This window comes from Myxocyprinus asiaticus, chromosome 2, assembly GCF_019703515.2.
Source record: "Myxocyprinus asiaticus isolate MX2 ecotype Aquarium Trade chromosome 2, UBuf_Myxa_2, whole genome shotgun sequence".
NCBI classification, from domain to species: Eukaryota; Metazoa; Chordata; class Actinopteri; order Cypriniformes; family Catostomidae; genus Myxocyprinus; species Myxocyprinus asiaticus.
This window is the reverse complement of record NC_059345.1, coordinates 61,931,009-61,958,852: the sequence shown is the minus strand read 5'-3', so window position 1 is coordinate 61,958,852 and position 27,844 is coordinate 61,931,009. Positions and strand designations below refer to the sequence as shown.

Here is a 27,844-nt window from a genome sequence, read left to right as displayed (position 1 = left end):
TTGGAGCTTCAAAAGCCTGATCACCATTCACTTGCACTGTATGGACCTACAGAGCTGAGAAATGTTTTCAAAAAAAAAAATCTCCATTTGTGTTCTGCAGAAGAATGTCATATGCATCTGGGATGGCATGAGGGTGAGTAAATGAGAGAATTTTTATTTTTTTAACTAACCCTTTAATATTTCATACAAATTCATTACGGTGTTCTGGGTAACTTGTACTAGACCAAGTCAAGTTAATATTTTCCCCACAGATATGAGTTATGGTAACCAACTGAATGTATCTACCAGGCCTCACATGCATTACAAGTTTACTGAAGTGAAATCGTATAAATAGCATATTTCAGGTGTTAGTTTTGTTAATAGAGTTGGAAATCCAAAAAAATTACAATATAAATGAGCATAAAGTAGTTTCCACAAGTGATTTGCCTTAAGTTATCTGCTACTTAACCTGAGATATGAAAACCACTACAACATCAGTTTGTCATGGACTGGCATTTTATTTACAAAAAAACATTGACCATATACGCAAAAAGTTGCGCATTGTAAGATTACGGCAACAAACATGAGGGTGATTCTACAGAACTTAATCAGTTAAAAAGAAAAACAAAATGAAGGATGAATATGGGTGGTCTTCCACAGCTCTCTCTGGGGCTAAAACTTGAATTCTTTGTATTTCTTTGCTCCTGCACGTGTGTCCTGTGGCTGCGCCTTTCGTTTCTTTTGCTGTGAGGGTGACAAAAGTGGAAAAAAAATTAAGCTCTGAAAACATTAAACGTTTGAGAGCTTATGCAAAAAAGCTCTTCAATAAAACATTTCAATGGTATTTCATACCATCAAAAGCATTTGAGATTCTCCAATCACTGATTATGCTCATCAGAAAGCACATGCACAATCCTCCAGTTACTAGTATACTCATCTCACCTTTTGTTTGGCTGCATGTTCGGCCACCATGTCGCTGAAATCTTCTTTCTCCACCTGCGCCTGCTGCTCTCTGACGTGCTCCTCGTACTTCTGCGTCATGGCCATGGGGTCCAACTCCAACTCCTCTGGGGCCAAAGCCACTTCCACACCCTGAGAGTCTCCACCCAGACCTGAAACACCGGCCACTTTACGCCCCGCCACTGCCGCCTGGACAAGGGAAGAGGAAAAGTGAGAGATCAAACATTTGTATATTTTCAGTTACCAGTTTGCATGTCACTGTCACAAAGTTGCACTCATTAATCCACATGGGACTCATTTGCATTTAAAATGATTGTATATAGACAGTAATCTGCATGTAATGGCTTTGAGCGATGAGACCCAGATCTGTAGGAGGCAGGGAATGGCGCTCTGTTATCTGAGGCTTGTAAAGGTCATCTGCCCACCACATATTTAAATCAGATCAGACAGTCTGGGATACGAGCAGGATGAGATGCTGTCTGGATCTGCATGTGGATATGTAAAACTCCTAAACATCTCTCACACACAGACACACAATCGTACCGCAGACATGTCATAGATGTGAGTGGAGGCCATCATCGCGGCGCCCACTGGTCCTGTTCTTCTCTCCGGCAGCACTGTGAACAGCTGAGGAGTCTCATTTCTGAAAACAGACATGATAATAGATACATTTAGTCTATGGGTCCCTAGGAGGTCACAAGCGGGTGCTGATATTTTTTTTTTTTTTACAAAATGTTTATTTAACAATAATAAACATCTGCATATACAGCGGCCCCACTTAAGCCAGACTGAATTTAATTTTATTCCATTTGATAACATTTCAAACCAAGTTGCAGACAAATTACACCTTTTTAATCAGATGACCTTTTCTCAGAACTTCAATTATCCAAGAATTGTCTCAAGGTCATTTTAAAGGATGCATAAAGTCAGTTAATTTGAAATCTAATTTATTTCCATTAATTACAAGTTTCTCTAAGTTGAAAACTTAGGGTTAGTGATTCTAAAAAAATGAAGAGTAGGGCTGGGCGATATGGGTACAAAAATTATATCTCGATATTCCAAATATACACTGATCAGCCACAACATTAAAACCACTGACAGATGAAGTGAATAACATTTATTATCTCATTACAATGGCACCTGTCAAGGGGTGGGATACATTAGGCAGCAAGTGAACAGTCAGTTTTTGAATTTCATGTGTTGGAAGCAAGAAAAATGGGCAAGTCTGAGCAACTTTGCCAAGAGCCAAATTGTGATGGCTAGATGACTGGGTCGGAGCATCTCCAAAATGGCAGGTCTTGTGATGAGTTTCCGGTATGCAGTGGTTAGTACCTACCAAAAGTGGTCCAAGGAAGGACAACCGATGAACCAGCGACAGGGTCATGGGCACCCATGGCTCATTGATGCGCATGGGGAGCGAAGGCTAGCCCATCCGGTCCGATCCCACAGAAGAGTTACTGTAGCACAAACTGCTGAAAAACGTAATGCTGGCCATGATAGAAAGGTGTCAGAACACACAGTGCATCGCAGCTTGCTGTGTATGGGGCTGCGTAGCCACAGACCGGTCAGAGTGCCTATGCTGACCCCTGTCCTCCACCGAAAGCACCTACAATAGACACGTGAGCATCAGAACTGGACCATGGAGCAATGGAAGTAGGTGATCTGATGAATCACGTTTTCTTTTAGATCAAGTGGACAGCCGGGTGCGTATGCGTCCTTTACCTGGGGAAGAGATGGCATCAGGATGCACTATGGGAAGAAGGCAGGCCGGTGGAGGCAGTGTGATGCTTTGGGTAATGTTCTGCTGGGAAACCTTGGGTCCTGGCATTCATGTGGATGTTACTTTGACACGTACCACCTACCTAAAGATTGTTGCAGACCACATACACTCCATGTCAACTGTTTTCCCTGATGGCAGTGGCCTCTTTCAGCAGGATACTGCGCCCTGCCACACTGCAAAAATTGTTCAGGAATGGTTTGAGGAACATGACAAAGAGTTTGGGGTGTTGACTTGACCTCCAAATTCCCCAGATCTCAATCTGATGGAGCATCTATGTGATGTAGTGGACCAACAAGTCTGATCCATGGAGGCCCCACCTCGATATTTACAGGATCTGCTGCTAACGTCTTGATGCCAGATACCACAGGACAGCTTCAGAGGTCTTGCAGGGTCCGTGCCTCGATGGGTCAGAGCTGTTTTGGCGGCACGAGCGGGACCAACACGATATTAGGCAGGTGGTTTTAATGTTGTGGCTGATCGGTGTATATCTCGATAATTATGTATTTGGTCTGAAATGGCTTAAAAGTGATTTTTGTTTTCTGAGAAACCATTATTTCAACTAAATAGCCATTGTAATCAAGTAGATTCAAAATGTTATATGCATGAAGTAGGGCTGCACGATATGGAGGAAAAATGCAGTATGCGATGAGTTGTTGGAAAAATGCGGTATGATATTGGAATAAAAAGGGACAATCTATCTCAGAGATCACATTGTTGTCTTTTGTTACAAATTGCATATAGACCGCATATAATATACAGTTTTTTGACCATTAGCTATGTAGCATATATTAAAAATCAATCTTCAATTATTTGTATTTTTTTGTAAAAAAGTATATGAATATAAAGTTAACTGTGGGATATCTTAATAGAATCTGTGTTGTAAAATATTTTATTTTAACACTGTAATCCATGTTCATATTAATTTCAAAATGTGTTAATTCAATGTGGGACTTGTATTTTTAAAAATTATTGCCGTAGACAAGCTGCTTTGGTTTAACATGCTTGTTGTCAGTCCTCGCTGAACTTGAGACTGATAGGAATGATTTCACGGGACAATCCATTATTTGAACCCATCCTTTGATATATCCACTCAGATCCACATCGGCCAATAAACAAGACAAGTCTGAGTGTATATACTGGTGTCTGGTCTCATTATTATCTGCACACACACAACGCATTGTGAAATCACAGGACAGCAGCGGTTACAGCTACATACGCACAAACTATGAAATGCTCCATCATTTCAATCGAGTCGGTGCCTATGCACACTAAGTAACAATCTCGGATCCAGTCTATTCTCTGTGTCACCTTGAACGTTACTGTATTAAAATAATTCCTTTATCGCCCTTGCGATATGTATATTTGCAATATTTCGCTAAATTCAATGTTTTGTGCAGCCCTAGCATTAAGTTAAAATCAAGTAAAATAATAATCAAGGCATATTTTCCAAAAGTTTTAACTAAATGAACACATGAATAAATGGCATTTTCATTCATGTTTCCATATACAATGATGCATATATATATATATATATATATATATATATATATATATATATATATATATATATATATATATGATTTACACATTTCAATTTATAAACAAAACTATCACATTGAATTAAATAAAAAAATATTTTAAATGTTATTGATTTCAATTTGCGCACACACTCACCCATCCATGGCCTCTTCGATCTTCTTCTTCCTGAGCTCAATGAGCTCTGGAGTTTCCATGCCAGTAGGTACAGAGGAAAACCCACCAGGAGTGATCATACCACTGCCAGAACAAGAGAAAGACCTCTGTAAGCTTCCACATTCTGAATGTACTATTAAAAACATAGTGATGCAGAAACACGGTTTGATTTCCATAAGTTCAGGCTGTGAGTGGAGAGGAATCAGTACCTGTCTGCAGGTGTGAAGAAACCAGTTTCATCTGGTTTCTCTTCGTCGCTCTCCTCTTCCTCTTCTTCCTCGGATGATTCCTCGTCAGACGGCTCCAGCTCACCCCAAGGGGTTCGATCTACTTCCTCCTCCTCTGCTTTGGCCTGTCAACAGATCAGACAAACAAAACAACCCAATGAATCATTGAGTGAATGAGTAGTGTGTGAAAGCCCTTACTATAAAACACATAGTTCCATTTCTGGATGCAATACAGCATTCCAGCTGTGCTAAAATACATGATACAACAACAGCTATGTTTAACTAGACACTGTGTATTTACTGTGCAACACCCATACAGGTCTTATAGCGGAAGGGTGCCACTTCATGAATTTGCTTAATCCGTTTTAATGACAATGTCTCAATATCTTTATTACCCAGTAACTGTTCTACAAAAGGCAATTAGGCACACGAGGTTGTGCAATATGTTGACTATAATCAACTTCACAGCACATTGTGCCTCTCAACATCCTCTAACCAACACAATATAGCACAGCCTCTCATTGCTTATTGACCTGTTTCAGTGACGTCACTTTTTCCGCGCAGCCGGCACATTTGTGACCATCAGCGACAATGGCAGTGAATGGAAAAATACCCATAAAACTATATCAAGAAAAACATCAAAAAACGCTTTTGATCCATGCCAAGTCCCAGGAAATGTGTATAAAGGTCTGAACAAATCTTGGCAAATTTGACTTTCACGGACATTAAAATATATTTTAGCAACGATTCACCTCCGTGTTTTTATTTATTACAACGTGTTACAATGATCGCATACCTTTATACAGTCTGGGTATTATGAAAAACATCATCCTATGTGCATTTCCAGTTTAATTGTATCAGAACCGATGATGTTATAAATATAACTGACACGTGTACAGATAACTGACATGTCTGAATAAATGAGCAAGAAGTGTTTTATCCGTGCTCTCCCCCTTCATCGCTGCTTGTCTTTGGCGAAATGAAGCCGTGTTACTTAAGATAAAACTTTACTGAAAGCAAAATTACATTTTGGCTCTGGTAATTAAACAGCAGTGTCACCTTTTTAAGGTGCTACAAACATTTCGCAGACTTTTGCCACATCCCACAGCGTAGCACAATGAAGAAAAATGGAATTTTGGTCACAAACATGGCCGTGCAGTCATAGTGACATCACATGAAACAGGTCAATTGCATAAAAGTGTGCTTCAGTTTGTGTGTTAACAGTTGCATGTTTGTGTTCTGACCTGGAAGTCCACTGCGTTAGTTCCGAACACATCTCCATACAGAGGTTTTCCCATCTCATCCACAGGAGGTTTACCCCAGCCGCCCGCATGGTACCCGAATGAACAGCCCTGAAAGAGATACACAGACAGCCAAACATGCTGACCAAAGTCTTGCCTTTCACTGTTAGAAGTATTTGCAACAAAGGTCAGTAGTAAAGTTGTTGCAAGCAAACTATGTTGGAAGTACGAACACTTCACAACAACTAAAAAAATATTTGGTGTTTCTTTAACTTCAAGCATGGTCCAGGGGGTTGATTTTTATTCAAATGAACAGATTTCAATTCTTTCTGTCATATGACAGTCTCGTTAAAACTGAATTGGAACCTTTTTACCATGGGGATCGTTTCACTGACCAATCAGTTAGCGCTTTCCTCATGAATATTAATGAGCTTTCACTGTAATCTTAACCTAATGTTTTGGAGCACATTTTGCTCGCTTCAAAAGCGGAAAGACAGCACTACACGGGCCATTTATCAACACGGTTTAATGGTTAGAGCAGCACGAGTGCAGGTCAGGTACGTTAACACACAGACCACGCAGATGATTATCAACAGTGCTAGACGATACTCGGATTATCAACATAGCAAAATGAAAAGAGGTGCGTGAGCACAGGGCAGATGTGCTTATTTGCAGACTGGTCTCAACAGACTATTTTAAATGTGCTTGTGAAACCGTGTGATGCACGACAGGGATCACGAAACCCATTTGAATGCGGTACAGAATTGTCTGTTGCAAAACTCCAAATGTCTCGGTGAAGAAACTAGTTTAAAACAAACAGCCCCCACAGTCTAAACATCTGTTGTTTATATTATCGTTTACATCTGCATCCCAACCTCAAAATCAATGCTATACTGTGAAATGTGCATCTCAATGCACAAAATATGCAATAAAGATGATGCGGCCCAGGCTGAAATTGAGTTTGACACCCGTTTTAAGCTATTCCTCCACGACGAGTGTTAATACAGGTACGGCATTGCGGGCTTGTGGATGCATGCATAACAGCACCGCTGCTGAAAACAATCCTAGGGGAAACACTGCCATGGTCAGGTTTGACTGTAAGCATATTGTAGCATCTCTGCAATTCTCACCCTTAAAAAAAAAAATCCACAATTTTTCAAATAATTGACTTTTATAATGTCTAAATATATATGAAACAACCACACTGTCTTTTTCCAGAGCAGCCTGTATTTCTCCTGAGGTTACCTGTGGGTTTTTCTTTGTATCCTGAACAATTCTGGCAGTTGTGGCTGAAATCTTTCTTGGTCTACCTGACCTTGGCTTGGTATCAAGAGATCCCCGAATTTTCCACTTCTTAATAAGTGATTGAACAGTACTGACTGGCATTTTCAAGGCTTTGGATATCTTTTTATATCCTTTTCCATCTTTATAAAGTTCCATTACCTTGTTACGCAGGTCTTTTGACAGTTCTTTTCTGCTCCCCATGGCTCAGTATCTAGCCTGCTCAGTGCATCCACGTGAGAGCTAACAAACTCATTGACTATTTATACACAGACACTAATTGCAATTTAAAAAGCCACAGGTGTGGGAACTTAACCTTTAATTGCCATTTAAACCTGTGTGTGTCACCTTGTGTGTCTGTAACAAGGCCAAACATTCAAGGGTATGTAAACTTTTGATCAGGGCCATTTGGGTGATTTCTGTTATCATTATGATTTAAAAAGAAGCCAAACAACTGTGTGATAATAAATGGCTTCATATGATCACTATCCTTAAATAAAAGACAGTTTTTTTGCATGATCAGTCATATTTTCAAAATCAATGCAAAAAATTTCACAATTTCTGCCAGGGTATGCAAACTTCTGAGCACAACTGTATACCGGTTGGCAAATTTCTACCGGTTTATCATGTCTACCAGTATATCGCCCACCCCTATGGTTAAGGTTTGTGTGTGTCTGACCTCAGGGATGGGGGCATTCAGCCCGGGGATCTTCAGGTTAGGGTATGAAGGTGGGGGTCCGTATCTCTGCATGGCGATCAGCCACGGTGGAGGAACTTTATGAGAGTTCTTAAGAAAGAGAGAGAAACCAATAAATAGAACTTAAAAATATAGAATTACAAAACTGCCTAGTGCATAGAAATCTCTTGCAGTTTCATGGAACAAAACCACAGAATTGCTTTGCATGGTAGCTAAAAAAAAGAATTTTTTTTTTATTTTTATGATAAGCAGGTAGATTGTTCTTGAGTTCAAGCACTCACGGGTCCAGTGGGCATCCCCAGAGCAATCCTAAGCTCATCTGACAGATCACCTGGCTTCTTCTCTTTCAGCCTCGTTTCAAACTCTTTTCCCTGACAAGGAAAAATTAAATAAAGTTCAACTTATAAGATGGCAGAAAAGAACAGAATCAGAACATATTGCATTTTTTATTTGATGCAAATGAAAACAAGGATGTGATGAATGGAAGTCTAGTATATTCAATATGTCATCCTTTATTGTCTGAAACTAAATCTCATTTTCACAACCTGTGCTTTCCATGATTTTTTTTTTTATCCACTGGAAAGCTTTTGGAAAGATGTAGTTACAATGTTTAAATGGTTGAATGATCAATAATGAGGTGCACAACAGCAGCAACATCTAGTATCCCAGACCATGCCAACAGTGTTCTTTACAAAGACAATGCAAAATCATCAGAACAAGTCATTCCTTTATTAGGTTACTCATAAAAGTTTTGGTATACAACCTCTTTAAGGAACTAAAAACATGGATATATAAAAAATAAAATTACATATTTCAAAATTTAGGCAAACTGTGCAAAGATGACAATTTAATATGGCTTAAACAGTCATCCTAAATTAAAATTTTTGGTAAGTTATCTAGAGGCTATGCATGACTTATTTTTCAAAGCAACTCGAGAAAAACAAGACAAATCGTTTAGTCGATATCACTTACACCAAGACCCTATTTACACCTGGTTTTAAGATGAGTTTTGGGTGTTTCGATCACAAGTGGTCAGTGCTAATTACAGCGAGGAGGTAGCGTTTATAATAGTCGACTAACTGGTGCAGAACGAGTACTTGATTAGATGATTACTCGTGCACATACCTACTCAATATCAGGTGTAAACAGGTTCTCTATGGCCTAAAGTACAGTGAAAGTGAATTGGGCCAGTCCATAAACATTAAAATACACAGTGTTTCAAAATATAGCCACATGACGCAAACATTATACGTTAATATGAATTTATTGGGAAATGTAATGTTAAATCCAATATTACAACTTTATTGCTATGCTGCCATAATGCAGGTAAATCCTGTCAGTGACTACCTAGTCTCACATAACCAGACATTTGACTAAAACAGCAAAGGTCTGGACCATATAGCAGCTTAGATTGTCCAAGAACTGCCTACTTAGGAAAATCCATCTAACTGACATTTAAAAAGGTCAAACACCGTTGGTTTTGCCAATGCGCACGGTAAAGGGACAGGGTTATCAGATATACACTGGCAGCCAAAAGTTTGGAATAATGTACAGATTTTGCTCTTATGGAAAGAAATTGGCACATTTATTCACCAAAGTGGCATTCAACTGATCACAACCTATAGTCAGGACATTAATAATGTGAAAATGTACTATTACAATTTGAAAAAACAAAAATTCAGAACTTCTTAAACTACTTCAGAGTTCTCATCAAAAAATCCTCCACGTGCAGCAATGACATCAATTTGACCAGATACGCAAGTGACATTTCACACCACGCTTCCTGTAGCACTTGCCATAGATGTGGCTATCTTGTCGGCAAGACTTCTCAGCACCTTACAGTCTAGCTGATCCCACAAAAGCTCAATGGGGTTAAGATCCATAACACTCTTTTCCAATTATCTGTTGTCCAATGTCTGTGTTTCTTTGCCACTCTAACCTTTTCTTTGTTTTTGTTTCAAAAGTGGCTTTTTCATGCAGTTCTTCCCATAAGGCCTGCACCCCTTAGTCTTCTCTTTAATGTTGTACATGAAACTGGTGTTGAGCGGGTAGAATTCAATGAAGCTGTCAGCTGAGGACATGTGAGGTGTCTATTTCTCAAACATTGTCACAAAGACAATGTTAAGCTTCATTTAATGAACCAAATAGCTTTCAGCTGTGTTTGATATAATGGCAAGTAATTTTTTAGTACCAAATTTAGCATGATTACTCAAGGATAAGTTGTTGGAGTGATGGCTGCTGGAAATGGGGCCTGTCTAGATTTGATCAAAAATGACTTTTAAATAGTGATGGTGCTGTTTTTCACATCAGTAATGTCCTGACTATACTATGTGATCAGTTGAATGCCACTTTGGTGAATTAAAGTACCAATTTCACTCCGAAACAGCAAAATCTGTACATTACTTTTGGCCGCCAGGGTAGATGACACCATAATAGTCGGTTTTGCCATAGAGTTGTTCAGCTTGTAGTCAAAAAACCCAGAAGAGAATGGGTTCGCCATGGGTTCCCTCTGGATTTTCCTATGGGGTTTATTAATTTATGAGAAAAACAAGGTCTGTGGTAGAGCTTTGCGATATGGCGAAAAAAATTATATCTCGATATTTTTCAGCCTATTGACGATATTCAATATATATCTCGATAATTATGTATTTGCTTTGAAATGTCTCAAAAGTTTTTTTTTTAATCAGAGGAACCATAATTTCATCCAAACAGCCATTGTAGCCAAGTAGATTCAATTTATTAAAGGCATTGAATTAAATCTATTTTAAAATAATGAATAATGTTTCCTGTTTTTCAATAAATTAACAAGGGATAATGAGATCTAATCATTTTCATTGATATGCACTTTTATATTTTGTATACCGTGATGCATAGTAGCTTAATAAAAAGCATTATTTACTTTCATGTATTTTTACTTTAACATTTTTTGTGAATGAACTAGGTGGAGCTTTTATGTTGACACAGAAAGTGTTGTGTATTGTTCACAATGTTCCGCTTCTGGCGAAACAATTTCATGTCCTCCTTTTCTGTTATACAGTGCCACCTTAGATTTAGATTTGTATAACTTGAAGCTGTTACTAATGTTCGGAATTGCGAATTACGAACATTACTGCGAATTGCGAATTCCGAACATAAACCTGCAGTACTTTTAATTCACAATGCATGTAAACTGCTATGAAAGCGCTAAAAACATGAGCCCTGCACGTACACAGACCAGTGCACCATCTAAAGCACACACAAACATGTTTATCTGTCTTTCATCGCAGTCTTCTGCAGTTTAATAATCACATAAGACAATAAAGCCATTTTGATGTTATTTTGATTAATTGTGCAGCCCTGAAGGATTGAGAAATTAGTCAACTGATACTCTTTATGAAACTAAATGGCCAAATATAAAGCATTTTAAAATCATCGCGATATACACGATATTGCTTAATTTTATATTGTCAGCAAAATCATCACGATTATATCGTTAATATTCGATATACTGCCCAGCTCTAGTCTGTGGTAAACATTACCTGATGATACGTGGATGTTTTGTTCTACTACTATAATTAAACAATCATACCCTCTAACGTGAATTTTGAAGCCGTATTCAATTACATATTTTTTTTTTTTAAAACACACGGGCAGCTTCAAAATGTTTGAGGTATGACAGTGTGTAATTTATGTTGTAGAACAAAATGTCCACGTATCGTTAAGTGATGTTTACCACAGACCTTATTTTACACAAGTTCAAAAAACCCATAATAAAAACCCATAGGAAAATCCCGAGGGATCCCATGGCGAATTTCACTTCCGGGTTCACCTACAAATTGACGTCACGGCTGAACAGCTCTATTGCGTGCAGTTTAAGGGCTGGTTATCGGAGGTATACGATACCATAATAAAAGACCGACAAGGGGAAAGAAATCTTTTATATAATGGCACGGCAATCTCCGTGAGCAACTGCACAGAAAACACACGGGGAAATAGCAGAAAATGTGCAGAACGCCTAAGTACCACACAGAAAACCTCATCACAGAGAATTTCACAGACCTAACTAAGAAAGCAAAATATGTAGATCTGCTCAAGGATTTCCACTTGACTTTCTGCAACGTGCCACAAACGAAACTCTGAATATCTTTAAAGGATTAGTTAACCCAAAAATGATAATTCTCTCATGATTTACTCACCTTTAAGCCATCCCAGATGTGTATTCGATTTGTTTCTTACCCAAACCAATTGATTTGCTTCAGAAGACAGTCACTGATCGACTGGAGTCGTGTGGATTACTTTTATGCTGCCTAAATATGCCGTTTGGACCGTCAAACAGCCAGCAGCCTCACGGCACCCATTCACTTTCATTGTATGGACAAACAGGGCTGAAATGTGCTTGTAAAAATCATAATTTCGGTTTTGCTGAAGAATGAAAGGCATACCTTTAAGCCATCCCAGATATGTGAGTAAATCATCTGAGAATTATCAATTTTGGGTGAACTAATCTTTCCAGTTTTGATATCACTAACCTGGCAAATCTGGTGATTATTTTGTCCTAAACACGCTAATTTTATCAACTTGGAACCTTGTGAACACGACTCTGTTTCCAGGCAAACTGATAAAAAGTCGTCTGCTTCTACTCACGGTAGTTCCATCAAACCATGCAATCTGATTAGGGCTGATTAACTTCAGATCTTTCACATCTTCAGTTCAATTAAAATCAACAGACTTTTGGATACACTGGCACCAAGTCAGAAGTGCACAATTCATGCTAAATATTCATGCCACTTAGAGGAAACATTGCACAACAGTATGACATATTGAGCATACGTCATAGCCTGATTTTCGCACATGTCCACTTAAATATACCATCTACACTGAATAAGTTCTATGTTATTTGATGTTTACCTCATAATACAGGTCCCCGTGTATCGTGAGCTTTGGTTTGATCTGCCATTTGAAGAAGGCGTCGTGAAGTTTCTGGTAGTCGATGTCAATCTTCCCCATCTTGGGACGAACTTTCTCTCTCATTTTGGTCTTCATGGTTTTGGCATCCTCCTACAGAGAGGAACAAACATCAGTAAAACTGACAGCACTGGGAGAAATCTCAGGCCACAACGTTGACATTAACGCTGCTTGCAACCTTATGAAATTAAAATGTGGTCTCATATGGCAATAGCATAACTGTCAAGCCTAAATGAAAGGTACAAATCAGTGTCAGTTTTCAAGGCCTCAAGAGTTCATGTGTCAGGTTTAAGAGAGAAGTGTAATATTGAGCGGCTCTCCTCAAGGATTTACTCAATGCTGGTGAACTAGTTGATGAATAAGAGATTTCTTTATGTCAGCAATGATCTGCTCTTCACAAACTTGTATACTTGTCATTATAAAATGGATAGATTCATTACTGAATGCTCACAGGTCAATAAAGCGTTCAAGTTGTGCTAAAATACCCAATACATTTAACACTCTCAAACTAATTTTGCCAATGTAGATGATCATTTAAATGTCTCAAAAGGTGAGCTTTGGAGGAATGGTCATAAATGGTTTAAGGAAATCCAACTGATACACCAAGAATACTGGCCGTAACCACCAATCGGTCAGTACATTTAATATGCTCAACAATTTTGCTTAAACCATTTATGACCTTTCCCCTGCAACCATCATGAGGGCTGTGAATTTTGTATGATCATAACAGCTAACTATAAAATAATTTAAAAGGTTTTCATTGTGGGCATGCCTAGGCAATGCTATCTCCTGTGAGAATGTTTCAAACCATCTCTGTTGCTCTGACAGTTCTGGTACCTTCTCCTGCAGAGCTTCTCTCATCTCCTGGATGCCGGTTCTTTTGATGAACTCTGGCAGCTCAAACGGAGGTTTCTCAATGCCTCTCTTCCCCTGCAGATACTTCCTCTTGAAGCACCAGTGTCGCGGCACAGGCACCGTATTCCTGGTGGCTTTCAGGTGCACCAGCAGTTTGGGCTCCTGCGCAGTCACATCATGCATCTCCACCACATCAGGACGAGCCACCAGCTGATGGGGAGAGGAAGGTCAAAGGTCATGAAGGTGACATGGGCTGCACTGGCCTTATACAGAGTCATATGTTGTTTTTTTAAATGGGGTTTAAATGTGGAATCTTGAAGGAACAGTTTCCTCGAATTAAAATTCTGTCATTTACTCTACTGACCCAAAAGTCACTCAAACCTGTTTGACTGTCTTCCGTCAAACACAAAAAGATACAAAAATAAAATACAAAAAAAGGCTCTGAAAGGTTTATTTGTCATATAATTACTCCAGTTTGTCAGGCTCCAAAAATAACAAAAATGCACCATAAAACCACAATGAAAGCAATCAATACCACACATGCATTATATTCCAAGTTTTCTGAAACCATTCAATCACTTGGTGTGATGAGCAAAACAAGTTTTAGGCCATTATTCACTCATTAATAAAGAGCTGAAATATGACAGCTATTGATAACATAACTTCATTGGTTCTTACGACATGACATTTGGTCATGAGATGCAATGAGAACAAATTAGGTCTGACTTAGCCACCATATTTGATTTCAGTGCTTTATCAATGATTTAAGAGAAAAACAGTGTACATTTTGTTCTGTACATAACATAGTGATCATATGGCTTCAGAATACCTGGAATATAGTGCACAAGTAGCATCAGCTACTTTTCCTGTAGTTCTCCTGACTGAGACTAACATTCTGCCTGTCACTACATCGTTTTTCCCACACAATAAAAATAAAAATTAACATTCTGCCAAACATCTCCTTTTGAGTTCAACGGAACAAAGATAGTCATACAGGTTTAAACCAACATGGTGAGTAATAACAATTGTAATTTTTGGGTGAACTATCCCTTTTAGAGTACAAGTAAATGTTCGGCAGTTACATAACAATTGGCTGTTTAATGTTGAGAAAATGTACTGAAAATGTTAGATGAAATCCTGAGAACCTAAATCAGCTGCTAAATACGTTATTATGTATATTGAAAACAGATATGTATTTTAAATTGACTGAACCCAAGGCAGAGAAATTACCTGTATCTGTCAGATGGAACAAGGAGAGATTTAACAGGTGTTTAAGCATTTCTCTTCACCCTACAGCTGAGTAGTTCTGATAGCATTACACACAAAGCATTTTTGATATTTCTGCCTTTCTTGTGAAACATGCTATTTTACGAGGGAGCAGCACGATGTGAATTAGGACAAAACGAGATCGCTCCAATGCTGCATGCTTGCAATGTCGACAGCTTTGTTGATTATAAACAGGAGCGATAGTTTTATCACATTGCTTGCTTACAAAGATGCAGTATAACGTAATTTGCATGTCAAATTAACAAGTTTACAAGTTTTATACATCTGAAACATCTTGAATTTAGTAAATATGCAACAACGCACTTCACTACGCGCACTCACACCAGCTGCTGAAAGCTGCACGAGAGAGAGGGAGACAGGGACACAACAGAGTAGGGATGTCAAAATATTGATATAGCGATTATTGATCGACACGTTATTTTATCGATATATTTGAGGCACTGATATATTAGAATTAGCCGATATTTAAAATAGAAGCCCAATTTGCATGCTTTCCTATACACTCAGTTGGCCTCTGTTTAACAGTCTGGCTTAATAGCGTTGGGAGACCACAAGAGGGTGATATACCATTTACTGAAGCACGCACACACACAGGACCAGTTTAAGCGTCACAGCAGAAGGTAGTCCAAAGTTACACATTTCTTCGTAACTTCAAGAATGATCAAAGTGAAGTTGATGAGTTTGCAGGTTAGTGAAACTGGTGTAACTGCACAAACTAAACGATTAAAAATGGCAACGTTTATTATGCAATTTCTCTGTATAAAAGGTCTTTCATTCAAGCTCTCAAACCGCAAAACAACAGTTGTAACTGAAAATACATTGTGTAGGCTCTATGAAAGATACATGTAAACAATATATCATCCAGTGATGGCCAGAGTAAATAATCTTTGTCCATTGATAATGATTTGTGTCTAATTTAATGGAAAACTATGCGAGTTGTACTTGGTGGCACTTCAGAATGTTGATGCTGAGCGTTGGTGGTGTATGCGTACCTTTTGTAGAAAATAAACTGTTTTGAATTTTAAAATGCACCATGTCGTCCGACAGATGCGTCCGATGTGCGACCCCCTTTAACTTTACCCTGCTGCTCACACTTTACCAAATTTGTGTTGAGAAATATGTCTGAAGAGACAAATACTACTGTGCAACAAGCAGCCCTATTTATAATTGAAAAAATATATATATCGATAACCATCGGGAAAATCTTCCGATTATCGATGCGTGAAAAAGCCATTGATCCCAAGCCTACAACAGAGCTGATTTACACGCACAGATTCTGAGATTACAATCTGTTACAAAGACAAGATTATTTTTTTGATTAGTTCCATCTTTATGGATTGGTTAACCAATTCACAGCTATATTTTAAAGTGAATAAACGTGTGCGGAAATTCCCCACATTATGAAAGTGGAACTTGAAGAAATGATTAAAATTGGACACAATACCCTCCCACTTCCTCTCTAACAGATTTTGCTACTTTTTTAACTACCATCAGCGGTCAATTCCTCATTGTGCTATCTCAGAGGCACAAATCGCTTTCCCGAACTTTCACTTCCACCATTCCTTGCAGGTGGAACGATCTTCCGAACTCCACTGGAACACTTGACCCAATCCTACTAATGCACTAACTGTCTTTTTTATTATTAATTTTGTTTTGTGGATAATTTCAGTCTTAGGTTTGCAAAGACTACAGTTTGAAAATCAATACTGATATGATATTGATGTTCAACATTCAAATATAACCAACCGTCCTGATGTTATTGTAATACGTGCATTTTTAATTGCGATTGGTCTCGTTTCTTGTACTTTTTGCATACTGAATTGGTCTTTTTTTTCTGGAATCTATTTAACTACCTACAGTAACAATACATTGTAAATGGTAGCACAGAAGCCAGGTATTTGTTGATTCTTGGGCATGGCCAACAGAAAAGACACACACTAGCCGCATCGGGCCAGTGCGAGCCAGGGCTATCAACTGACCAGCCGGGGCCAATAGCCTCGGACTTCGAGCCACAAGACCAAAATCGATCTGCGTTCTCACCATCTGGCCAACAGCCCCGCAGCGTTGCCCTTAAACCCACCCTTCATATGCCGCCCTGGTGAAGATGTCACACAACACGCCCATTTCACAAGCCAGAGGGAAGCTCAAGCTGAGGTATCATGTTATCTAGAATATTGAGTTTATATCGAATGTAAACATTAGCTAGCTAGCAAGATAAATTAGTGATAACAACTCACCAACTGTAACTGCCATGATATGTCCCGAGGGGTCTCTCCACTAACAGCGGGACGATGTCCCAGATCACAGTCTATGGAATGGGCACTGCTTTGTCAATTGTGCCTTTTAACGGATTCGTACTGTGATGCATTTTTTTTTTATTGATTTTTCCCCGAACCTGTACCGTTGTGTGCTGGATACATATCCTGACAAGTTTGGCGAAACTACCACTTTGATATTGAACCCGCCTCCATCCCCGGCTGGCCTTGTTTGTCCTAAGTGTAATCGGCAGGCCAAAGGCCATTGGCCCTAAGAAAGCCCCAAGGAGCTACAATGAAGCCACAGAAGTGACAGTGGGAACGCAGCTGGCCCTGGAACGCACTAGCACGCCCTCATTTGGCCCAACAGTGGAACACCGGCTACTGAGTGTAATTATGCAGCATTTATGCAGAACCAAGCCTAAAACCAAAATTTACCTAAAACTTTAACACTATGTTTTTGCTACCACATAAGTGCTGGTATTTCCTTCAAGAAATGGAAATCTTGTTATCATTAAACTGCATTTTTTTAACTAAGCAAATATGGGAAAACCGATAGCAGTTGACATCTGATGTGGGTTTGAAAGTATCGTGTCACGTGTGTCTTGGAACAGACAATAAGATGCTTACTTAGAGAAATGTAACATCTCTTGGCTGCGTTACCTGTTTGAGCTCCGCCACTGTCAGTCTGTTCATTCTCCTCAGTTTCTTCTTGGACAGCTTGGGCATGTCCTTCTTTATTTCCTGTCAAACAGGAAAGGGAGGGGTTAGACAGGAATAACACCAGTAGATCGCAAAAAGAGCTTTCATATGGCCTTCAACTCACCTCATCACTGTCATCACTGTCTCTCCTCTCCAGCTCGAATCCCTTCTTTTTCAAGGAAATGGTTTCTGGCTTGTCAGCCTTCTCTGGCTCCTTGTCCTTCTCCTTTTTCACATCATCTGTCAGCTGTGATTAAAAACCATACAATTTTGTATCCATAAAAAAATGAGAAATCTACCAAAAAACATATTTCCTTTGTTTAAAAAATTCAGTCAAGGTAAATTAAACTGCTGCATGGATGTCAAATAGTGATGGACAGTCAAGAATGATAAATCTGATCAAAAGATTTAAATGTATATATGAATAGAACACAAGACAATATTCATTTTTTAACCTTTTTCTCTAAGATGCCATTTCCTAAACATAACTTCTATTTTCCTACAAGTCCACTTAATCTTAGTCTAGGTCGTAATTAGGGGTGGAGTAAGGAATTTAATGATTCCAGTTTAGATTCCTTACTGGAAGACAATGTATTGGATTTACTGCCCTGAGATTATGTACCCAGCCATATCAGCCATCAGTGCACCAAAACAGCTACTAAAAACCCCATTGGCCATTCTGATCTTTACAGAACATCTACACTGTACTTAAACTTTAAACTAGTAAAAAAAAAAAATATATGATATGATATGATTCCTCTCTCATTCTGTTATGAAGCATCTGGAGTTTATCAAGTGATTCAAAGAGCTCCTGACCTTGAAAGCTTCAAAGATTCTCTTGAAGAAGATGAAATTGGGGTCATATATCTCAGGCTCCTCTGTGACGTACTCAATCTCCACCTCTGGCTCTTTCTCACGGTTCTCCTCTTTCTTCCTGTTTTCCTCTTGCTTCTTTTCCTGCTCCCGCTTCTTCTTCTTGTTCTTCTTCCGGTTCCTGCGCTTGCGATTCTTCTGCAGGTAAAACAGGAAGATAGTCAGTGTTCAAAAAAGCAAGGGTGTGATCCTGATGCAAATGATTACAAATAATGTGAGGAGACATACGTCTTTTTTAGAAAGAGTGCTTTCGTCGTCCTCATCCGAGTGTCGAGCGGAGGAATTGTTCATGTCCAACTCTTCATCATCGTCTTCCTCCTCTGAAGAAGAAATCACACAAGCCAATTTAACAGCAACTCATTATTCTGATTAGCTCAGGAATTAGCAATAACATCAATCTCACGTTAAGATATCTCTTGCTGCCTTCAAAGCCACTTGGGAATTTGCATAAGTCGTATTGTGGCATGATGTGCATACAAGTGAATTTCGGGGGTGAAAAAACATTTTAGGCAAATACATCTAACATTTTTTTTTCCATTTATATCTATCAAAGCTTTCCAGTGCTGCGATACAAAATGAACAACAAAAGGTGCATTGTGTTATGAATGTAACTGAATCTTCACAGCGTATTTTATCATTCCCGTGCTGCCACAGAGAATGGTGGAATTTGTAGTTTTGATGCACAAGCCGGTCGCCGATATTTTAACCACCATTTAAATATGTATAAATAAAAATTATATAAATGATTAGGGCTGAGAAATTTAATGTGATAATTTCTGCGATTAATAGCTGACGGCTTAATTAAACCTTTTTTTATCTGTATGTTTAATGTCTTATAATGCATTGGAAATGCACACTTAAGTTTATCTTGCCAATAAAGCTTAGTATAAATTCAATCTGTCCTTCTGATCCTATAATTAGGAAAACGCCAGAAGACTTTGTCCAACTTTTAACTACAGCATGTCAGCTGATTTAATGGCATGTTTACATGTACTTTTATCAAATATTTATACCTGTGAAAATGTGTCTAACCGTAAAAAATGAATATTTTAACAAATACATAAAATAAATGACTATCCGATTTCTTGTAAGTTCTCTGAGACAAAGTGTAGAGTAAAAAAATGGTATAATTATATTTTAATGCTTGTTAATATACCATGATTAATCACAGAAAATGATCAATTCACAGCCCTATAAACGATATATTGTTTGGTGAATTGAGTAAATATTGTAAATATTTCTTATTTCCGTCATTAAATTGTATTACTATGCATATTTCTGTTGCCCTTCTCTCTAGATCAGTCAAACACAACACAAAACAAATACAAATTATAAACTAAACTGTACAGTCAACATTAACCACTAGAATTTATAAACAAAACGAATTAACTTCTGCCATGATTCTTAACAAACCCACCCCCCAATCAGAGTGTTCAGCTGCTAATTACAACATGGTGGTGCCATTTGTGTGCTCATCTCTTAAAATATGATTATTCTGACATGACTTGAAGGCAGCATCTGAAACCTAAAGTAAACTTCGGTCAGGCGCAAACACTAAGTGTCTGTGTACAGGACGCATGACACTAATTTTGTTATCAGTAGATTGCTTGTTCAGTTTCTCATTACGACCTGTAGGGGCAGTGCTGAGCTGTTCCTGTCTCATTTCCTTCAGCTGCAGGATCTTCTCTAGAGCTTGAGGAATCTTCGGCCCGATGCCAACATCTTCACCCTGCCACACCTGAAAAATCAATAATACAAACACCCCTGATTAATGTGTCAATTACACACATCTACAGGGTTTGTGTCATTGTGTGTGTGTGTGTGTTATACAGAAGATTTGTTGAGTATTTCATGGTTTCACACCTCTCTGACATCCTCTCCAGGAGGGGGCGGGACCTTCTGCCTCTGATTGGCAGGCTGGGGTGCCACAGAAACACCTGGAGGTGGTGGACCGCTCTGTGGCCCAACTACAGGACAGATTGAGGAAAAAAAAAAAAAAAAATCAGGTTAAGATGTAACAAAAGCTCATGGATTGACATGCAATCACAGGCTACTTTTACATAAAAAACAAACAGCTAATCAGCTTCACAGATTCTCACGCTGCAGGTCTCAATTAAGCAACATCATCTTGAAGGCTTTACAAAATAAGTGCACAAAGTACACTAGGGCTGGGTATTGTTACAGATTTCCTGATTCAATTCCGATTCACAAGTTAGATAGTTAATTATTTTATGCCATGCCAGCTTCCGAGGCTATTTTCAAGGCGAAAAACAAGTTATAATATATTAAAAGGTAGAGTGATTAAAAAAAACCTACATAAGGTTTTTTTAAACTTATTTTCCATAAGAAATCGAAAACTAATTCAGGACTGACTTTGTTAAAAATCTCTTCAAAAGAGTTTGCCGAGTAAAATCATTTCCTAAAAGAAATAAAACCAGCACAATCCAATAAAATATGTTACAAGGATCCGATTCACAAGCTCTCGATTCGATTCTCAATATCGATTCATATGGGTACAATGTCCATTTTGCTTACATATGAAATAAATTCTCTCTCAGCTAATGCTCTTAATTATAAAGGAACCTTCTAGGTTCAATTCGAAAATGTTACATTTAACAAATTATATTTAATCATTAGTTTATCAAATTGGTCACATTTTAATTTTTGAAAAATGTTTACATTTGGTCTATTCCATCAATTAATGTCTTGAAATTGCATATCATTTTTAAAAAAAATTTTTATTGTTTACTTGCATAATTTGTACTATTACACGTATTTACATTGATAAGTAGAACACGTTTAATCTTTCCTGTCTCTTTAAGACTAGCGGCATCAGCCAGTAAGCGCATATAACGAGAGAAGACGTGTGTAATTAGAATTAAAAACAGAAAGGGCATTAAAAGAGACATTATTCAATGACAAATGGATCCGTGGATCTTGTCTTTGGACTCACAGAAAGAGTTAAACCAAACTTTTACTTTTAACAAGCAGTTCTACGGAAGCTCTGAACCACACAGTGGGAAAAAAAATAAGAGTGAAAAAAAAAAAAAAAGTGTCTCAGTTCCTTCCTGAGCCTAAGTCTAACATTTTTTTCTCTCTTTCTAAAATGTTTTTTTTCTCTCTTCCAAAATGTTTTCAAGTTTGGTACCGCATGCATTTTTTTGAAGAGAGAAAAAATGTAAGACTTAGGCTCAGAAAGGAACTGAGACACTATATTTTTTTTTCACCGTGCGGTTCAGAGCTTCCGTACAGTTCAAAGTTCTCAGAGCTAATAACTTTCTCACTATACTACTCAATCACTCGTGAGTGAATTCTGAACATTAAGTAGCTAGCCAGTGGCTAACCATAGACATTTTTAGTTGCATAGCACCAAATTTGGTTGAACATGCAAGTAATTTACTTGCATTATAGAGGGTTGCCACAAAGACTGAAAGATCGATCTTGGGATTTAAGAATCAATATCGTTCAAACGAAGATTGCGATGCATCAGAAAATCTATATTTTTACCCAGTCCTAAAATACACCCAATTAAAGTGATTTGATAGAATGTGAAGTTCAGTTCAAAGTCACAATGCAATTTCAAACTGATTCTTGGTGCATTTTAATTTTTTAACAATGGCGTTGATAGTTACTGGGAGTTTCTCTGTACAACATTGATAAAAACAAGAACAGGACATGCTTCCTCCAGCTCTGTATGGAAGTCCACATAGGAATGAACAATATATCATGACCATAACGGATATTGGCTGATATCGTGTTAAAATGATTTAATTTATCAGTCTATATTAGTTATTAATTGGCCTATATTGTTTATGTAATTGCAAACTCTCCTTTTCCAACTATTCAAGAATTTTTTTTTAAAGCATTTATGAAACCTTTTATGACCACTATTACTTGAAGAATGTTTTACTTTTAAGAGTGCATATCAAAATTAGTTGCTGTGCAGTTGTCTGTTCATACAATATCTTTCATACAGGAATTATGTTGTGATGCCTAAACTCACTTTAGTAGCATATAAAACTGTTGATTTGAGTTTTAAGTGTTTTTCGATTTTTGACAGTACTATAGTGTGTTTGTTTCTGACTTAAATCTAAAAGTCTGATTCGGAACTATTTGTGCATTGATGCAGAAATCTGAGAAAGCATTGCAGTATGCCAAAAAACAGATTTTTGCCCAAATTAATTTCTTTTTCATTTTTATCCCCTTTTGGAATGCCCTATTCCCACTACTAAGTAGGTCCTCGTGGTGGTGCGGTTACTCACCTCAACCCGTGTGGCGGAGGACAAGTCTCAGTTGCCTCCGCTTCTGAGACCGTCAATCCGCGCATCTTATCACGTGGCTCGCTGTGCATGACACCGCGGAGAGTCACAACATGCTACCAACAATGCTACCCTCCGCGATCCACGCACAACTTACCACGCGTCCCATTGTGAGCGAGAACCCCTGATCGCGACCACAAGGAGGTTACCCCATGCGACTCTACCCTCCCTAGCAACCCAATTTGGTTGCTTAGGAGACCTGGCTGGAGTCATTCAGCACGACCTGGATTCGAACTTGCGACTCCAGGGGTGGTAGTTAGTGTCAATACTCGCTGAGCTACCCAGGCCCTGATTTTTGCCTGTTTGATTTAGTTTTGATTTATGAAAGCTATGAGGCAGCTAACCTCGGAGAGGGGGGATGGGGGGCAGGAGGTTGGGTCGAGGTCCCAGTTCGGGCCCCCTGGTGCCTGGTGGCCCCTGTTGGATTTTAGCAAATTCTTGCTGCCTTTCATGTTCCAGCAGCACAGCAGCCTGAGAGACAGACAGAAACACTCGATATAAGACCATCAAACACTACGAATTTATTCATTCAAATTAATTCACAAGAACACATACATGTACAAAATGTTTTATGAACAAAAACTGAGTCCACAGGACAGAATGAAAATAAACAATGTATTAACACACTTGTTAGCCCTATATAACGTCACAAATCCTCTTAATACAGCACCAATAACAATATAAAAGCATTTCTCTCACCCGTTTCTGCTGCTCTAGAAGCTCCTGTTCCTTCATCTGCTCCTCCATCCCACGTGAATCACCCTAAAACACACCAACACATTCATAAATCAGCAGTCTGTAAACTGCAGTCATGTGACCAAGCACTTCTACTCCCAGCAAAAGCAAAAATATATACAGTGTTATATCATGACAGGGTTTCCTTCTTCCTTTTCCCCTCTTCTCACCTTCCTCTGCTGCTGCGGTCACAGCCCACATCAATATAATAATGTAACTGTTCACATGCAGCACTGTCTCTCTCACCTGATGGGCTCTGTCATCATGCTGGATCATGCCGGGAGGCTCTATGCCCATGTGTATGGGTGGAGGGCCGCCCATCATGTTCATGGCCTGCATCATGTTCATGCCCGGCGGCAGGGGCATGGATGGCATTGGGGGCATGGGCGGCAGGCCTGGCATCTAAGAGAGACCCAGAAAACAGCAGAACTTTCAGCAATGCTTTGAGTGGACAAGACAGCAAAGAAGTTGATTGGATAAGACTGTGAGGAACTGGGATGCACCGAAAACGGCTTTAAAAGTCAGTTTTGCTTTTCAGCCGAAAGAGAGAATACACCAAAAATCTAAACAGAAAGCATGTGACAGTCGTGTTAACTGGAAAAGACAAATGTTGTTGTTGTTATAGCCAAGAATCAGTTTACGAGTTGATTTAAGATCATTGTTAGCTTTACAGTTTTTTGACACACAATGTTGTTTATCAATGGCGTTGGGTAAAAATATCAATTTTCCGATGCGTCACGATCTTCGTTTGAACGATCTTGATTCTTAAATCCCAAGATCGATCTTTCACTCTGTGGCTACCTTCTATAATGCAAGTAAATCGCTCTGATATGCAACCAAACCTCACATTATGCGACTAAAATGTCTAAAATTTAGCAACTGGCTAGTAAAGGTTTAGAATCCACTCAGGTCCTTTTACTGCATGTTAAAGAGTAAAAGTTTGGTTTAACTAGTTCTGTGTGTCCAAAAGCGAGATCCACGGATTAATATGTCACAGAATAATGTCTCTTTTAATACCCTTTCTGTTTTTTTTTTTTTTTTTTTTTTTTATACAGTCAGCTGTTGATTAAAAAAAGAAAAAAAAGAAACATTTCATTCTAATCACACATGGATGCGCTAAAGATACCATGCACGTCTCCTCTCATTATAAGTGCTTACTGGCTGATACTGGTAGTTTTAAAGAAACAGTGCCGATTAAGCACGTGTTCTGCATATCAATGTAAAAACTTGTAAATAGTTCAAATTATGCAAGAAAACAATAATAAAAAAAAATAACAAATATATATGCAACATAATATTTCAATTTTAAAACATTAATTGATGGAATAGACATTTGTTAAAAGCTAAAATGTGACCAATTTGATGAAAACTAATGTTAAAATATGATTTGTAAAATTTACATTTTCAAACTGTACCTAGAAAGGTTGCCTAGAAGGTTTATTTATAATTTAGATCATTAGCTGAGAGAGAGTTTATATTATATGTAAGCAAAATGAACATTGTAACAAAAATGTACCCATATGAATAGATATCAAATCGAAAGCTTGTGAATCGGAATCGAATCGGGAAATCTGTATCAATACCCAACCCTACTTATCATAAGTTTTCAATTTCATAATAGTACAATTTATAAAACTAACATTTTCAAAGGCATTTAAAATATAACAATGGTCATTTTCGGTTTCCCGCCAAAAAATTCAAGAATTTAAATTGCAAACTATCACAAGCCCTTTCGACATTTAAACGTGCAGGAAATGAATAGATATCTATAATAACATCTTCACTAGTAAAAATGCTTATTTTTTATATCAGTAATTAGGTTTGTACAAGTAAAAAATTTTATTCTTATCAAAAAGTACATTACCCAGAAATACCCATTCTTGATATCAAATGGAATTTCAACTGGTAAAAGCCGTATTCTTAATATTTAACAGTATTTTCACTAGTAAAATTCCTTCCTGTTCAAAACGCAATTAAAGATATCTATAATTTTTTAGTGAAAATTATTCTTTTTTTTAAATAATATTCCTGATATCAACAACTGAATTACAACTAGTACATGTTCACTAAACCAAATTAGACATAAAAATGTTGGAATTCAATTGTTGATATAAGGAACAGACATTTGTACTAGTAACAGTGTAATTATTGATAGCAGTTTTTTACTAGCAAGTAGTAAATTGTTGATATGTGAAATATGGATTTCAAAGAGTAAGAAATTAATTATAGATATATGTAACTGCAATATCTGAAATTTTACAAGTGAAAATGCAGTTACAGATCCAATTTTTTTTTACTAGTTGGAATACATTTTTGGATATCAAGAATGGGTATCACGCAATTAATGACTTCATCTTTGATATCAAGGATTAACATTTTTATAGTGCAACATCAATTACTGATGTCAAAAATGTACATTTGAATTAGTGCAAATTGAATTATAGATACCTGTAATTGCAATTTTAACCGGAGTGAATGATCATTGTGAAATTTTACTTGTCAAATGCAGTTACAGATCAATGTTTTTAGCAGATGAAATAACATTTTTGATATGAAGAACTGGTATTCCATGAGTAACGACTTCATCTTTGATATCAAGAATTCGTTTTTATAGAGCAACATTAATTACAGATATCCAAAATGTGCGTTTTCACTATGTAATTCCATTGCTGATATCAAGAATTGACTTTTTTATAGTGCAACATTAATGACTAATCTCATGAATTTGCATTTTCACTAGTAGTAATTCCATTGCTGATTTCAAGAAATACCATTTTAACTAGTGCAAATTGAATTATAGATACCTGTACTTCATATCCTGCACATTAAAGGTCAATTCAGCTTGCCATAATAAACAAAATAAAAGACAAACATGTTGCTGTACCGTAGTCATGCCCTTATCATCTCCTCCTGACATGTTTGGTTTAGTCAAGATCATCCCAGACTGTGGGTAAAATAAAATATCAAGTCATACTTTGGCAAAGAAATCAAATATATTAACAGATTTTGCAGTTAAAACCCCATAATCACTTACCTGAGCATAAGCTTTCAGTCTGTCTATGAGCTCCTCTCTGGGGCCTGAATGAACAGAGAATTAAAAAAAACAAAATTGATGGAGATCAACACAGAGTGAACTAAACAGACTTAATATATCAAATAACATGAGATGTGGCAAGGAAAAGCCCCACTTCTGTTGAATGTGTGCTGCTTTGTTACTGCAGTATCGACAGAAATGTTGCAGAACATACTGCAATCGAGTATGATAACAGTTATAGTTTGTGAATGCGTGTTATTTTTATACGTAGTGATAGTTTGCAATTAAAACATAAAACAAACTCGCAGTTCAGGACGCATTGCGCTCATTCACACATGAACTGCACACTTATAAACCTCACAGCAATAAATGGTCTTTTCACCCGCACAAGAGGACAAAATTTAAATAAACGTTCCCATATAACATATTTAAATACAAAGATAAAAATTTAAGAAGTTTAGTGCACTAAAGGCCTGGACACCAGAGGAAATAACAGGCTAACTGGCTAATGTTAGCTAACAAGAGAAATCTTACTCTTAATAAAACACTGTACTCTTATGAAAACATATTAAACTCACCCATATTAGGAGCTCCAAACTCCGCCAATTTGGCCTGTAACTCGCCGTGGCTCCATGAGTTAAAGTCTACGTTTGATTCAGCGCCCGGTGGCCCGTCGCTCGCCATGTTGAACATCTACAGTCACCAAACGCGTTCACTCACTTCTCACACACACAGAGGAATCATGGGAAGAACATCAAAGAACTGCATCATGGGATTCGTAGTTCATTAGTGCGCTTGCTGAACACAAATATCTTTATTATTAGTAGTAGTAGTAGTAGTAGTAGTATTCATGTTTGGTTATTTTTGGACTCTTTCTAGGAACGTTCTATTTAGGTTTTATTTATTATTAGAGTTTTGCAATGAGGTTTTTGTGGGAACCTTACATAGAAACATTTCTAATTATTGGTTCATGTTTGGTTATT

The 27,844-nt window shown here is 37.8% G+C and overlaps 1 protein-coding gene across 1 annotated transcript; it reads right to left on the bottom strand.

The window, feature by feature from the left end:
- Positions 1–475: 475 nt before the first annotated feature.
- On the bottom strand, positions 476–27,603 carry sf3b2 (splicing factor 3b, subunit 2). Its single transcript, XM_051718644.1, has 22 exons — positions 27,440–27,603; positions 26,862–26,905; positions 26,712–26,771; positions 24,074–24,229; positions 23,792–23,854; positions 23,437–23,563; positions 20,637–20,740; positions 20,403–20,511; positions 19,002–19,093; positions 18,717–18,911; positions 18,025–18,147; positions 17,862–17,942; positions 13,639–13,866; positions 12,745–12,894; positions 8,139–8,228; positions 7,840–7,947; positions 5,883–5,990; positions 4,621–4,763; positions 4,394–4,495; positions 1,483–1,582; positions 922–1,128; positions 476–723 (listed from the first exon to the last, which is right to left on the bottom strand). Exons 1-22 carry the CDS (start codon positions 27,552–27,554, stop codon positions 652–654), a joined length of 2,577 nt encoding a protein of 858 aa, XP_051574604.1. The 5' UTR covers positions 27,555–27,603; the 3' UTR covers positions 476–651.
- Between the last annotated feature and the right edge of the window lie 241 nt (positions 27,604–27,844).